Source organism: Ictidomys tridecemlineatus, chromosome 10 (assembly GCF_052094955.1).
Source record: "Ictidomys tridecemlineatus isolate mIctTri1 chromosome 10, mIctTri1.hap1, whole genome shotgun sequence".
NCBI lineage: Eukaryota > Metazoa > Chordata > Mammalia > Rodentia > Sciuridae > Ictidomys > Ictidomys tridecemlineatus.
In genome coordinates, this window is record NC_135486.1 from 30189681 (window position 1) to 30204971 (window position 15291).

The following is a 15291-nucleotide window of genomic DNA, read 5'->3' on the forward strand; positions in this document are numbered from 1 at the left end:
TTTTTTTTTTTTTTTTTTTTTTGGTCTGGGGTTTTATTTTTTGAAAACAAGCTGCCAGGTTGTGTCTTGGGCTCAAGTGATCCTCCTGCTTCAGCCTCTCAAGTAGCTGGGACTACAGATGTGTGCATCTGGCTAAAGTTTTTCATTTTGGTGAAGTGCGGTTTTTCTGGGGTTTTTTTTGTTTTTTTTCTTCTTTTTCCTTTCATTACCAGTTCTCTGCGTGTCATATCCAGGAAGTCATTGCCAAATCCAATGTCATGCAGCTTTCTTCCGTTTTCTTCTGAACTTTATAGCTGATGGAACTTAAAAAATAATAATAATAATACAGATTCCAAGCCTAATCTCAGACCCACCAGTGTGGAATTTCTGCTCCCCTAGGAAGCCATATTTTTCTAAAGCTTCTCAGTGGTTTTGGACTAGTCTGCCTTCTATCTAGTACAAACATCCCTGTAGTGTCCCTGACAGCCAGTCTTTCGACTTTAGCTTGCATGGGCACAGTGACAGGGAATTATTCCATTTCACGTGGAATTAAGTTCTAAGAAAGTTTTTAAATATCCAGTTGAAATCTGCTCCACTTTTGCCTATGAATTCAAACACCATCACTGGGGAAAATAGAATAAGTGTAACTCCTCATCCAAATATGTCAACACATACTTAACAATTGCTCAGATATTTTTTAAACACCCCCCCCATTTAAAAAAAAAAAAGTCCCCAGCTTATTTCAGTACTTTGTAAAATGACCCAGTTTTCCAGACCCCTCATGGTCCTGGTCACCCTTCTCTGGAAGCTCTCAAGTTGTCAACTGTCCTCTTAAATGCTGGCACCTAGACTGATCCCCTGCTTGACACTAGAAGTAGTCCTGCCAGGGTAATTCTCAAATCATGACACTGCAGACAACTTCGAGTTGGCTGCTGACTGTCCTAGATGACAGCTCGGGCCATTTTTACCACTTGAAAAAAAAAAAGAAAAGGAATTTGTTTTTCTAAAAATAGGAAGGTCTGGAATTTAATCTAAGTAAGAAGATAAGTCTCCTAGCCATCTGTCCTCCCCATCCCTGGCATCCAGGGTTGGCGGGAGGGAGTCAAGGCCAGGAGTCTGCAGAGGTGGTGCAGATGTTGGGGATGGAGCCACAGGCTCCCAGGTGGCCAGGAGCTCGGAGACCCTCCCGTCTCCCCCAGCCATGAGTGGGTCTGCCTCTGAGCAGCTCCCTTTCTGTCTGTGGTGGAGGTGGTCTGGATGGGCTGAGATGAGGCTCTGAGGCAGTGACGGGTGGGAGCTTGCAGGCCAAGTGAGCAGCCATCCCGCCAAGTCCCACGACTCCAGAGAGTGCTGTTCACACTGGACAGAGGTGTGCCCGCTGCAGTCCCCGCAGGATGGCTGTCCAGTGACCCATGCCAAGGACCACGGAACCTCAGCCAATGTCAGCAGGCCCCATCTTGGGGGGGCTCTGTGTGTGTGTCCCGGGCACAGCGGGCTTGCTTGGAGACTGTCTGCCAGGCCTGTGGCTCTCAGGTGGTTCCCTGCCCTCTGTGTGTGGCTGGGCGTTCCAGGCTTCTGTCTCCTCCTTGCTTCCCCCCTGCTCCTCCAGCCTGTCCTCTTGAACTGTGCTTGGGGGCTCAGGGACAGATGGGATTCGTTTCCTCCTTGGCTCTCAAGTGTCTTGACGTTGAAAAATGTCAAATAAAATAAACTGTAGGACTCTGCCTTCTCCCAGGCTGGCTCTTGGACTCCCAGAGGCAGTAAGCTCAAGCCTTAAAGAGACACTTCAACCTGGTAGTGAAGCCTCTGCCTCTGCAGCTCCTCTTGGGAAAAAGAGCCCACTCACTGCTCTTCCGCTTGGCCATATCTGACTCCCAGACCCCAGGATGCCCTGACCAGCCACTTTCAGGGATGAGAATTGTCTTGCATGAACACTGGGTTTGCACAGTTTGTATGAAGAGAACCCTTCTGCGTGTGAATGGACAGGAAAGAGTTGTTTCTTCTTCTGCCTTTGACTTCTCTCTTTCCTGCCAGTTCTTCAGCATCCCGCCTGGTAGGCAGATGGACCAGGTCTGTATTTTTGCCCCTGAAACACAAGGACAGGGGCAGGGAGTGATAGGGGGATGTCCTGGCGAGGACCCAAGGCTCAAGTCCAGAAAAGAAATTTGGATTCTGCCCTTAAAGAACTTCAGATGGAAAAGGAAGGAAAGATGCTCAATGGACCCACAGTAAAGGAAGGGACACACGATTGTTGCCTTGTTTGAGGATAATGTTTAAAATTACAGCGCTGATTCACAGATTCATACCCAAAAGCTCTGATTGATACGTCTTTGTGGTGCAGTGAAAGGAGCATGGGTCTAATATCAGGATCTGGAGTTCAGTCCTAAGCATACCTCTTGCTTGCTGTGTGGCACTAGCAAGTTATCTAATCACTTTGGGTCTTTATAAAAAAGTGATTATTTTTGCCTTGTGAGAATCAAGTGGAAGAGAATAGGGAAGAGTGCCCTGAAAAGTATATAAGGCTGTTGGTTTGAAAACTATAATTCCAATTTCAACCTGATGTTTTGTTCATTTACCTGATGGCCTCTGTCTTAGGGAATTGTTAAAGTGTCAAAATAAGGTTTCTTAAACTTGGCAGATGACTATACTGAATTTGGGCCTTGACTTCTGTCCCAAAGAATAATCTTGTTTTGCTTTGTCACACTGTCTTGGTATTTAATCCTGCAAGTGTGCAGTTGCTTCAATCGACTTTTGAGAGCAGGCTTATTCGCACAGGCGTACCACAGATTGGCAGAACAGTAGTGTGGTTACAGTAGAGGCCCAGAGCTAGACTGCCTGGGTTTCAATCCTGGCTCTTCCTCTCCCGAGTTCTTTGCCTCTCTGTTTCAGTGTCCTCGGCTGGAAAATGTGCAGGGTTACGGCACATACTCTGTTAAGATCCATGTGAGGGTTACAGCAGTTACTAAATCTACTTTAGATGTCACGGGTGCTCAATAAATGTTAGCTGTTGTTAGCCATTGGATGACAGACATTAGCAAGGTGACACATTCTAAATGCACATTTTAAATGATAATATAGTATTTGAAAAAGTGTGTGTTCATGTTCATGCTTGAAAATAGTATTTCTGCTCTTCACTCGAAGGATGACAAACTTGCACATTTGCCGAGCAAAGTGGATATTCTGACCTGTTTTTACCTGTTTGTGCAGTGTTGTTTTTTTGTTTGTTTGTTTGTTTTGTGTTTTTTTTTTTGTTTTGTTTTGTTTTGTTTTATTTTGTACTAGGAATTGAACTCAGGGGCACTCAACCACAGAGCTACATCCTCAGCCCTTTTTTGTATTTTATTTAGAGATGGGTCTCACTGAGTTGCTTAGGGCCTCACTAAATTGCTGAGGCTGGCTTTGAACTCATGCTTAATGAGTTCCTGCCTCAGCGTCTCAGGCTACTGGGATTTCAGGAGTGCGTCACCGCGTCCGGCTCATGCAGTGTTTTTATGTGTGCCCATCTGTGGCTCGGGATCTGGGCTGTGAGTACAGCATGAGGTTGTGCAGTCAGCTAAGTTAATTGTGCACAGGATCACACAAGTGGCCATGACCGCTTTCCCATCATGACCTAGCTAGTTGGGCTGTGTGTGCCTTACTCTGACATATGTTTCTTATGTGAAAAGTGTCTCGGGCTGGTGACTTAATCCATTTTCCCCCTTCTGTAACACAGTACACAGACTAGATAATTGATGAAGAATGGAGATTTCTTTCTTATGGTTCTGACAGCTGGGAAGTCCAAGATGGCAGGGCCACATCTGATGAGGGTCTTCTTGTTGCATCATCCCGTGGTGGAAAGTGGAAAGACAAGAGAGTATGCACAGGAGGGCAAAGCAGGCCTAATTCATCCTTTTCTTAGGAACCACTCCCACAGTAACTTACTCACTCCCACGGTAACCGCATTAATCCATTCATAAGGGCAGAGCCCACATGACCTCATTATCACCCTTTGTTTCTTGGCAGTGCTAAGGGTTAAACCCAGGGTCTTGCACATGCCAGGCAAGGGCTCTACCCCTGAGCCACAACCCAGCTCCCCTAATTACCCCTTAAACATCCTATATCTGAGAGTTGGGGATATAGCTCAGTTGGTAGAGTGCTTGCCTCACATGCATAAGGCCTTGGGTTCAATCCCCAGCACTACAAAAGAAAAAAAAAAAAAGTCCTATTTCTCAGCCCTGTGGCACTGGAGTCCTCAACAATACATGTCTCTCCACCCCCTGTTTTGTTGTTGTTGTTGTTGTTGGTATTGGGTATTGAACCCAGGGATGCTTAACCACTGAGCTAAAACCTTGGATCCTTTTTGTATTTTATTTAGAGAAAGGGTCTCGAAGAGTTGCTTAGGACCTCACTAAGTTGCTGAGACTGGCTTTAAACTGTGATTCTCCTGCTTCAGCCTCCTGAGAGGATGGGATCATAGACATGTGCCACCGTGCCCTGCTGACCTCCCTTTAGAGGAATGTGAGGCAAGGATTTGAGTGCAAGTGGCTTATTTGGGAGGTGATCTCAGAAAGCACTGAAGAGGGGTGGGGAATAGGACAGGGAGGAGAGGGAGGCATGAATCTGAGGGTTACTGCTGCAGGCACCCGGAGCTTAGGGATTCGGGTGGTCCTAGGGATTGAACCCAGGGTCTTTCACATGCTAGGCAGGTGCTCTACTACTGAGCTACATCCTTAGCTCCTCCCCTTAATTCTTAACAAAGTATCAGACAGTACTTCTGAGTCTGCGCAGAGTTAATACGTGTCCCAGTGTCTGTTCACACCCAACAAGGTTGGGGGAAGGATAGAGTAAGCCAGGTGTTCCAAAGGGACTGCTGGATGTATGCTAGTTGCCATAGCAACTGATGCCAGTGGAAGAGCAGGGGCCCCCTCCTCTGAGTGTCCTACTAACCTACAACTGAGCTGCTGAAATTTTCACTGAGCATGATGACATACAATTTGGTTGACAACCGGAATGGATTGGGGCTGAGGAAGCTGTTGAAATGGGATTGACTTTTCCCTACTAGCCCTGTCCGCCTGTCTACCTGTCCTTTTGTCTTTCCTTTCTGACTGTCAGCCTCCTCCTTTGCTCCATGCCCTTGTGTTCTGTGATAAGCCATCTGGGCTCATGCGATGCCTGGAAATCCCATGCTATTTGATGTCATCAAAAAGGCACAAGTTTAGAACTATGACAGACTATTCAGATCCCATCTCTGTGGCTTCAGGAAAGCTGTTTATTCAAAGGAAGACTAGTAATATGGGAGTAGGTTTGCTCTTAGGATGTAATGGTATATAATGTCTATGGTATACTTGGTATATAGTAGGTGCTCAGTCGATGTTAAATCCCTGCCTTTTGGTTGGTTTGTAGAACATTGAAGCTATGAAGGCCATCTGTGCAATGGAGTTTTTCTGCCTGGATGGTGAAGCCCAGTTGCCCACTCATCTTTGCCAAATCCTCTCCCTTCAGAGAGGCTTTCCCAGTTCATCCACTGCAGTATGGTTGCTATCTAACTCAGGGTTGTCCTGGAACTTGGGTGCATTGTTAGTACAATAAAAGTACAATAACTTGTGCTTTTATGATTTTTCTAACAATTGTCTAGCACATAAGTTTTACAAAATACTAATGTGGCATTATCTTATTTAATCTTAACAGTAATGAATTAAATCTTCTTTTCCCTAATTATAAGTGAAGGAATTGGAATTCAGCTTAACTGATGTGACAGATTTGCATAACTTGAAAGTGGCAGCATCAGAGCAGAACCCAGGTCCTGGAACCCGACTCTCATGTCCTGTGCTCCTTCCAGTAGACACACTCCTTGCTGTGTGTACCCCCTGGGTCCCTGAAGCCTGGGAGCATGTCAGGGGCGGGGATTATATGCTTTCCACTGAGTAGAGGCTTCCCAAGGACAAATATCCTATCTACTCTTTTCACTCAATCTAGCAGCTTGGGTTCTTAGGCCATGCTGTTGACTGACGAGTGAATCATTGTTAGAGACCCCCTTCTGGAATGCCCCTAATTGACCTTCCCATCTTCCTTGCTTTGGAAAGCCACAAATGTGGCCACAGCCAGGAGCTCTGGGCCAATAGCAGAAAGAGCAACCCAAACCTCTGTGAATACAAGTCCTTGTTTGACTTCAGCTCAAAGGCTGAGCTGTCCCGGGATGTTCATGAGGGGCCAGCTCTGGCTTCTGGGCTATCAGAAGTCCCTGGCCAGGCAGCAAAAGACCATTCACTACAGTCAAAGAAAAGCCAGCATTCCAGGCAGGGGACTTACCGGGGTACCCAAAGAGATGCCCACTGCATTGTCCTTCCTGTATATTGGGGCAACAAAGGAACGATACAGGCAGATGCATCAAAATATGGATTTGAGAAGCAAATAGAAAGGAGTCCGGCCCCCAAAGACCTAAAGCATGTAGCTACCTGAAACAGGTCAACATTCACTGAATATGCTGGTCATGGAGAGAGAGGATAGGGAGGATAGGGAAGAGGGTCATGGAAGATAGGAAGATGGAGGGCATGTGCCATAGGTAAACAGAGCCAGCATGTCCGTGATATGGGCCAAGGAGTGGGAATGAGAGACAGACATTGTAAAATCCATCTGAACACATGTGTGAGAGGTGGCTGGATACAAAGAGGCTGTGTGTGCACAAGATCAGTTGAGGATATGCCTGCTGTTATGCTGCCAGAGAGACACAGAGGGTGGCTGAAAGGTGGAGGGACTTCCAGAGAGGGGTGAGTGACCCTGAACCCAGCCTGGGGGCCTGACTCAGAGCAGGACAAATGGATTCTCACCAGCCGACCTCCTCTTCTCCCTTAGCCAATTGATACTTGGAGTGCCCTGGCTTGTGTTCTTTCTTGTGGGGCATCTCCAGCCTGGGAGATAAGGACAAATCTTTGATCTGGTTCCTGTCCTCTTCCCTTGACTGCTCCCTCCTCTGGCCCCTTTCCTCGGCTTCTCCTCTCCCTGGTCACCTACCTCAATCTCTCAGTCTTCCTCTACTTCCATGTCTGGTTTCTGTCCTGGCCCCCGTGGTTTTGATGACAAGGGGCGGTTCAGGAATGACACTATCTATGTATGCATGCATGGCCATGTGGACAGGCTCTGGTGGTGGGACTTCTCGCAGCAGGGGTTCCCAGGACTGCTGACATTCTGCTGAGCATAATTATAAGATGAGGGACAGAGTTTATCTGGTTGTCACTGCCCCTTTCCAAGCCACGAGTTTCTAAAGCAGGGCTCTGGGGGATAGCCATTCGTTCCAGGCACATGCAGGGGTGAACTTGCCCCAGATGTTCCCTGTTTTCTGAATTGAGCCAGAAATTCAGAAAAGGGCAAGGATCTCCCTGTGTGAGTATCCAGCTGAGAGATCTCATTGAAGTCTGGGAGGCAGTAGCTATACCATGTCTATGTCCCTATCTGTCCCTGTGGTAGTTTCCTCTTCTTGAAGGCAAAGTATATGGAACTTTCTGCATTTTCAGTTCGCCTCTCACCACCTACGTGACCTCAGTATTACATAGCATCGTTGTACTTCATCTTATTGTTCAAAAGGAAAGATGATGCTAATGCCCCCTCATGATATTCATTCATACATTCAGTAAGTAGTTATAGAGTACCATCTGTATACCAGATGCTGTGGATATACCAAGGAAAAAAATGAGTATTTTTTTTATTAAACTCATATATGAAATAAGAAATGGCACTAAGCAAGCAAATGGATATATAAAAGTATATCATAGTTTAAGTGGTGCTGTGTATCTAAAGTAAAGCTCAATAAAAGGCAGAGAGTGATGGGGGGAGGGGACGACGTGATAGGGTGAAGAGAAGGCTTGTTTGGTCAGTGATGCAGATAACTGGGGTTACAGCCATCCAGCAGACGGCAGAGTCTGTGCAAAGAGCCTGAGGCAAGAATGGGCATATGTTCAAGGAACCACTAGGAGGTCAGTGTGTCAGACACAGAGTAAACAAAGGGAAGAGTGGTCAAAAATGAGGTCAGGAGGACACGCAGGGCTGAAGACAGTGGCTTTGCTTCTCAGTGAGAGGAGAAGCCATTAAGGACTTCAGGGAAGAGGGTAATGCAATCCACCATGTATTCAGAGGGTCAATCTGGCTGCTATGAGAAGAGATCACAGGGCAAGAGGGAGAGGCAGTAGGTGTGCATGTGCAAATGTGCCAGCATACACACATGCGTGCACCCGCGCACACAGGCTGGTATCTGCTCAGTGACTCTCCCTCTTGTTGGCATGGCAGCCTCTCTCACTTCCCTTCCCATCCCATTGTCCTGTCCCCTGCTCTCAAAGGCACACTGATGGCGTTGGCGTGGCTGAGGCAGGATGGTAAGCTAGCCTAAGACGGTAGCTCACTATAGAAGATCTGGTAGGGGCTCCCCTCTCTGCTGCCGCTCCTAGCTGCAGGGGTGGTGGGAAAGGCAGGTCTCCTCAAAGGTTATATAAATATTTGCTGAGCAGTAACACAGCTGGGAGCAGGGCCCCTTCCTCCAGCTGGTTCATTTGCCACCCCAGAGAAATCTCAGCTGGGATGAGGGCTGGGCTTTGGAACACTCCACGGTGCATCTGCTGACGCTCAATGCCCCTGATTCAGACTGTCCCATCCACCAACCTTCAAAACCTTCCAGTCTGAGCCTCCCGCTGGCTCCAGGGAGGGGGTTCACAAGAAGTGGTACTGCTGTCTGTTAGAGAGATTCCTGGCTCAGGAATCAGGAGGCCTGAGTAACGCGGAGGGATCTTGAGCACATCACTTGCACGTTTCGTCCTCTGTGGAAAAGAGGGAGTTGAACCAGAAGATCCCTAAAGTCCTTTTCAATTCTGATGTGTGAGACTCTCCGACTGAATGAACTGGGTCTGGTCCAGGCTACCTGATATCCCTCCTCAAAGGGCCTGGAGGTTGGTGAGGAGAGGTAGAGCCTGGCTGGGTCAGGAGAGGAAAGGAGGGAAGCTCACCACGCTCACAAGCAAGAAGCTCTGGAAGACCCAGAAATGCTGTCAGGTCAGGAAATCCACTGGGAGCTGGGCGTGGTAGCACACATGTAGTCCCATATGCTCAGGAGGCTAAGGCAGGAGGATCATTTGGGCCCAGACTGGGCAATAGAGTGAAACTAGGATGGTGACTCCTGACTTGGGAGTCATCATCATGGCTTCCAGACTGACTGGCTACCTTAAGCTACTCTTTGAACTTTTCTAGCTTTTACTGTGCTGAAGCAAATATAATAATACCTGCCTCACTTTAGATCCCTGGGTTGAATAGAATAAAATTTATCCACATGCTTTAAAAACTAATGCTACCTAGAGGGTAGGGATCATTGTTTTAGACACTTCTATTAAGTTCGCAAAAAAATGATTCCCTAAGAACTCAGTGGGATCATTGGGGATGTGGGGTAGGTTTTAGAAAGCTGGGGTCAGAGGATGTGGCCAGGTAATTCCCCATCCATCCCACCATGGTAAGGGTTAATTCACCACAGTCCCTCTCTCAAATCCTGTCTCCTCCTTCTTTGCCCTTCCATTCTGGTTTAATTCTTTCTTTTCACGTCATGCCTGCCTCTGCTCAGATGCTACCAGCTTAGCCTGTCCAGGGTGCACAAGGGTCCCTGAGTCAAGCTTCCACCCACGGGTCCAGAGGAATGTTCTCTGACTGGCTGGGACTTTTGCAGGGGCGGGAGCTTTTCATTTGAGGAGTTAAATTGCTTCATAGTTGATAGGAGAGAAGAATGAGGGCAGTTCAAGGGACAGAGTGGTGGATGCCCATCCTGAGACCCTCATCTTTTCAAGGGTCTCATTTCAGAGGCTCACCAGGAAATCAAGTGTGTAGCCAGGCCCCAGACATGCCCAAGCAAATGACACTGGGATTAAGAGCATAGCAAAGTACCTGGCAAGTTTGTTTTTTCTCTTTCTCTCTCTTTCTCTTTTTTTTTTTGCCCACCTCTAACCAACCACATTAATCTTTTGAGGTTATTGTTAGGGAGACAACCAGAGCCCCCCAGAAATTATCTTTGGATGTTTTGTTTGTTGAACACGAACCTTTGCCAGGCATAGTGGTATATACCTGTAATTCCATCAACTGAGTTGAGAGGGAAGGGTGGGGTGACTGAGGCGGAAAGATGGCATGTTCAAGAACAGCCTTAGCAACTCAGTGAGACCTCTCTTAAAATAAAAGTAAAAAGAGCTGGGGATATAGCTCAGTGGTAAAGTGCCCCTGGGTTCAGTCTTCAGTACCCCAGTACCAAAAATGGAAATGGAACCTTGACTGAGAGGAATTTGGGATTGGATTTAGGTGACTCCAGAGATCTTCTGAGGTAGGGTAGTAGGGGGCAGGGAGAAGGAATCACCCCCTGCACAGGAACTTGCTGAGGGACCTCAGGCACTAAGTCCTGCCCTTGCTTTGGACATTTCGTGGCTTTTCTGTGCCTCAGTTTCTCCCTAGTAAAGAGTTGTTCTGATGGTGCTGGCAGGGGAGAAAAATGAGATCATGGCTCCCAAAGGCTCTTTGAAGAGAAGCACCAGAGTAGCACAGAGGAGCCCTATCTGAGATAGATGGGCCTTTTTCTTCTTGCCCTCTTGGCTGGGTTTTCTATCTGGAAAAGTGCCTGACTCCCAGCTCCCTTTCAGCAGGTGTCTTCCCCCTCCACCATGTGCGCCTCAGCTGTCCCCCACTCCCTCTGCTGCAGGCTTCAATCATGGGACTCAGAAGAGCTCAAAGTCACTCTGCATGCTCCCCATCACTGTAGTCAAGGCCACCATATCACCCCCTGTCTGCCGCACCCCCGTGATGGGCAAGGTCAGGGCCTCCTCAAGCACAAGAGCAGGGCTGTTGACAGGAAGTCTGTTTTCCAGTCTTCACAAAAGCCCCCAGACAGCCTTTCTCTTCAGTGCTGCTGCCCAATTTCCTAAAATGCCTCGACCTGTGGGCTGAAAATAGCAGGTGCTAATTTGCATGCTATTTGTTTAAGTAGCAAAGCCTTTGGGTCCCTGCCCCTTCCCTGTAAAAGCCCCCACTAGCTTCTGCCAAGCAGGAAGGTGGACACTACCCGGAGACTCATCTCATGAGGATGGAAAGAGTGGCAAATGGAAGAACCTCAGTTTCTGTTGGGTTCTGGCAGCTCAGGAACCAATCCCAAAATTGAAGATTAGAGATCCTCAGTCCAGACTCCTCAGAGCGCACCTCCCCTGGGCTTAGAACTGGCTGAGACTTTGCTTCACAATCGAGAGGTCCCCCAACCACTGGGGGGGGGGAGTGGGGAGGGGAGGGTGGATGGAAAGGTAGACAGGTGGCCAGGTACTGGAAGAGGGACAAGGCTCTGGGGGATGTGAGGGAGTGTTGAGCTCAGTTCCCTGCAGGACACCCCCTCCCTTCAAGTAAACTCTCCGTGCCTTACCCCTTCCAGGCCTCAAATCTCTTTCCCCCACCTCTGCCCAGAAAGCCACAAAGGAGGAAAGCTTATGGAAAACCTACAGCCAGATCTGGAGAACAACATCCCCTGCTGAGGACATTCCTCTGGCTGAGACAGTCATTTTACTTAGACTGAGACTAAAGAGAATCCCTTATGGCTGTTGCTGTAAGCTGTTCCCCAGATGACCCAAGCTCGCTCCAACACAGCTGCTAGGACAGAGCTCCCTAGGGGAGGAATTGCACTCTCCCTCTATTTAGGGTGATGATGAGGATGGAAGGCCCAGGACAGCATGGGAATGGAGAGACAGGATAGGGGCTTGGTCCAGGGATAGCATCCTGGACTGAGATAGAAGAATAAAGGTACTAGGAGAACCACCCACCTTGCTCTGATGCCCCTCAAAATCAATCTGCTTGGCAGCTGGTACTTCTTCTTACCACTCAGGATGGAGAAAGGGGCATAAAAGTCTATTTCCCCCATGCTATTCCCACCTCTGCCCCGTGTCAAGGTGTAGTCTGAGGGGTCTGTGCTAGGATCACTGTAGCTTTTGACACATCTTTGATCTCAAAGCATATTTGGAAAACTGGGTCCTGGTGTGTACCCTCTGATACAAAAACCAACCTTCCCCAGTCAGACTGTTCAGGAAATCAGAGACCCGGTCCCTCTGCCGAGGTTTCCACCCTTTAACTGAGATTTGCCAGATGCAGTGGCACATACCTAAAAAACCTACTCAGGAGGCTAAGGAAGGGGAATTTTGAGGCCAGCCTTGAAAATTTAATGAGAACTGTCTTAAAAAAAAAAAAAAAAAAGCTGGGGATGTGGTTCAGTGGTAGAGTGGTGCTCATGGGTTCAATCCCCAGTTTCCAAACATACCAGAAAAATGGGGTTCATCCCTGTAGAGCTGCAGCCTTGGCCAGTGCTGCTGGAATCAGAGGACTGGGTGATGTGAAGGGGAAAGGGTCAGCCCTAGGATACAGAGCACCATCCACACCTTAAAGGCTGGAGCATAGGAAGGAATCCAGGAGTGCAAATCTTTGCTCCCTTTACATTTGTAAAAACTGAGGTCCAGAAAGCAAAAGGGGGTGCCAAGACTAAGGGAACACATGTGGCCCAATCTATCCAAGCTTCCCAAACACCAGAGACAACACTTTGAGATTAGTAGTCATCTTAGTTTAGTATTGGGGGGCTACTGGGGGGGGGTGCTGGGGGCGTGGCTGCTTTAAATGAAGTAATTACCACAGTTGCTTTCCTTGCTTAAAAGAACTGCAGATGCAATCTATCCATTTCTAAAACAGTCTTTTCAGCTTGCCTAGTTCACATTGGGAATGGGGACCCTTCCAGGAGCAGAGTGAGGACTACAGGAATCTGGAGGGAGGCAGCAATTCTGCCCTCTGCAACTCTCTTTTCTCTTTTACAGGGCTATGTGGGCCCTAAGGGGAGAGGGAGAGGGTCCTAATTGAAGGGACCTACTACTGATCGCACTTTTTCTTTTTAACCCTACACTAAAACCTTTATGTCTTGGGATCCTTTTCTTCCTAACTATTTAGCTGCAAATGCCTCTGGGACAGACCCTTGAGTGATGTGAACTGCTCTTTCGACCAGGGACAAGCACACTTATCACCTTAGCTGCGGTCTGCTGAATGTTGGAGGGATGTTAGGTCCCGCCCCCTGAGGGTATCAATACTTCCGGCAGAGGTTACACTAGCCTGCCATACCGCCCCCCTCCCAACCAGAAGGATCCTGAGTCAACCTCTGGCAATATGTAGGTCCCCTCTGACCTTCACCCCCACCACACGCTCCCTAAGCCTTGTTGTAGGCGATGGATGCAGTGATGCTATGTTCCAATTTTAACTAATTTCTAAAAACATAGAAAGGGGCCAGGAAGAGGCTGAGCAGAAGCCCTCTGCGGAGAGAGTTCTGCCCAGGCCTCCCCAGCCTTGTACCCACCGGTGCACCTTGGCTGGAGAGACCTGCAAGTGCCCCGCTGCTCACGCCCCCTTCTGCCTGCACTGAGAGTGCCCAAGGGACCAGACCGCAGCTGGCATCCCAGGGGTTAACTCCAGAGCAGCCCAGGTGGAGGTCGAGGCCCCCAGCCCTTTTCTAAACCTTCAGGCTTCCGAGGCCACCGGAACGGTGGAGGCTGCGGTGGCTCTTTGTCTACCTGCTCTGGGCATTAAAGAGCCCGCTCGCAGCCTGCATCGCTGGGGCTCGGGACAGAAGTCAGCGACGGGGAAATAGGGCTCTGTCGCTTTAAGTACAGCTGGAGCCGTAAGTACGAGCCCGGCTGCGGGGAGAAAAGGGAGCGGAGGGCCGGCGAGGGTTCGGTTTCTGGCCCTCCTCGTGGTTGGAGGCTCACATCTTGTCGGGTGTCCACCGCGTGTCGAGCGAGGGCAGTCCCGAGGGTCGCTAGGTGCCCTCCTGGTGAACGGCCGCCTGAGCCGGGGAAAGATGCTTCATCTGCCCTTGCCCAGGTCGGGAAGGACAGTCAATTTCCCCCGCAGGTAAGCGCCCCCGGCCCGCCCGCAGCCGACCGAGCCGGGGTGGGGTTTGCGGCACCGCGCGCTGCCCCAGCACCCCGGCCCCATCGCAGCTGCAGCTTCGGGGGCGATGGGTGTGGGGTCCGCAAGAAGGAGGGTCTTGGCCGGGCTCCTTCTGCCAGAAGGAGTGCCAGCGCCGCCCGAGCCTTCTGGCTCCTCAACATGCTGGAACCTTCTGGCTGCCCACCATTTGGCTTGTGGGTATTGGGGCCGGGGGTGAGCTATAGAGGGGTCTAGAAAGGCGCCGAGACTCTCGGGAGACCTGGAGGGACTGAAACAATAGCACAACTTGATGGAACTTCGATGATCGCCACTGCAGCGTGTGAGGGTCGGGGTCCTCGGGGACCAGGCGGGCATATGGCGAGGGACCTGCAGCGCAAGCCGACTCAGCCAAGGTTCTCGCTGATCTCCGAAGCTCGGGAGTAGGAATCGTTTTGGGGTGAAAGGAGGTGGTGGGATGGCGAAGAATGGGGGGGGGCGTGAGTAAGGGAAAGGGCGTAGTAGTATTTGTGACCCCACCCCTGGTTGGATCCCTCCAGGAGTGAAGCTTGGGACTTTAGCCTGGGAAGGGGTAAAAATCTGAGAGCTTGGATGATTTGGGGAGTCCCACTATGAGGGACAGCAGATTCAGTCCTGTAAGGTGAGGACGTGCACAGAGGCTCCTTCATAAAAGGGAAGTAAATATGACCTCAGCCAGCCCCAGGACCCTCTGAGCTGACTTGGAAACTGGCTTCCAGGGGAGGATTAGGAAATTCCAGCCGCCTGAGAAAGAGGGCTGAGGCTTTCTGGGTTTTTGGGGAACTTCCCACCTCATGGCTGGAACCCCTGTGCCATACTCCATCCTCTCTGCCTTGTTCAGACCTTGCAGCCTCTGGGAAGTTGGAGGTCCGGGAGAGGCATGGGAAGCCACGCCCACCCCAAACCGCTGAGCCCTCTGAGCCCCAACAGCCCAGACTTGCACCCTGTAACTCGCTCCTGTTGCCTCCTGTTTCCTTGGAGAGAACCCCAAGTACTCTCCTGGGACTCAGTAGCAACTCACTACACAAAGGCCTGGTTAAGAGCAAAGAATTGGGCAAAGCTAGGGAAGGGAGAGGCATCTGCCTCAGTGCCTTCCTACTACAGGATGGAGACACCAGGCCCCTTGGAAGCCAGAGACCTGCTGGGCCGGAACTTTTTGTCCCCTACCACAATACACAGTCTGCAGCCTTGCAGCCCATCTGGAATGTGATGACTGGTAAGATTGCTAAGATGACTGGTGCGGCTGTCATAAAATGAAGCAGTTTGTGCATAGAGAATAGATCCATTTAGGGACCCTTAGGGATTCTTTCTTCAGGTGAGATCTTGGGCTGAGTCTCAAAGCTTGAA

At 49.6% G+C, this 15291-nt stretch overlaps 1 protein-coding gene across 7 annotated transcripts in view; it reads left to right on the forward strand.

The window, feature by feature from the left end:
• Nav1 (neuron navigator 1) overlaps window positions 1-15291 on the forward strand; it is a 252591-nt gene that overhangs the window by 162316 nt on the left and 74984 nt on the right. Inside the window, exon 1 of one of the 7 annotated variants that reach the window (XM_078022576.1) lies at window positions 13726-13890. The exons of the other annotated variants lie outside the window; for them this stretch is intronic. Coding sequence (XP_077878702.1) covers window positions 13838-13890 — 53 coding nt within the window. The 5' untranslated portion in view covers window positions 13726-13837. Of the gene's footprint in view, window positions 1-13725; window positions 13891-15291 lie in introns of those variants that run through there. 7 annotated transcript variants of the gene reach the window in all.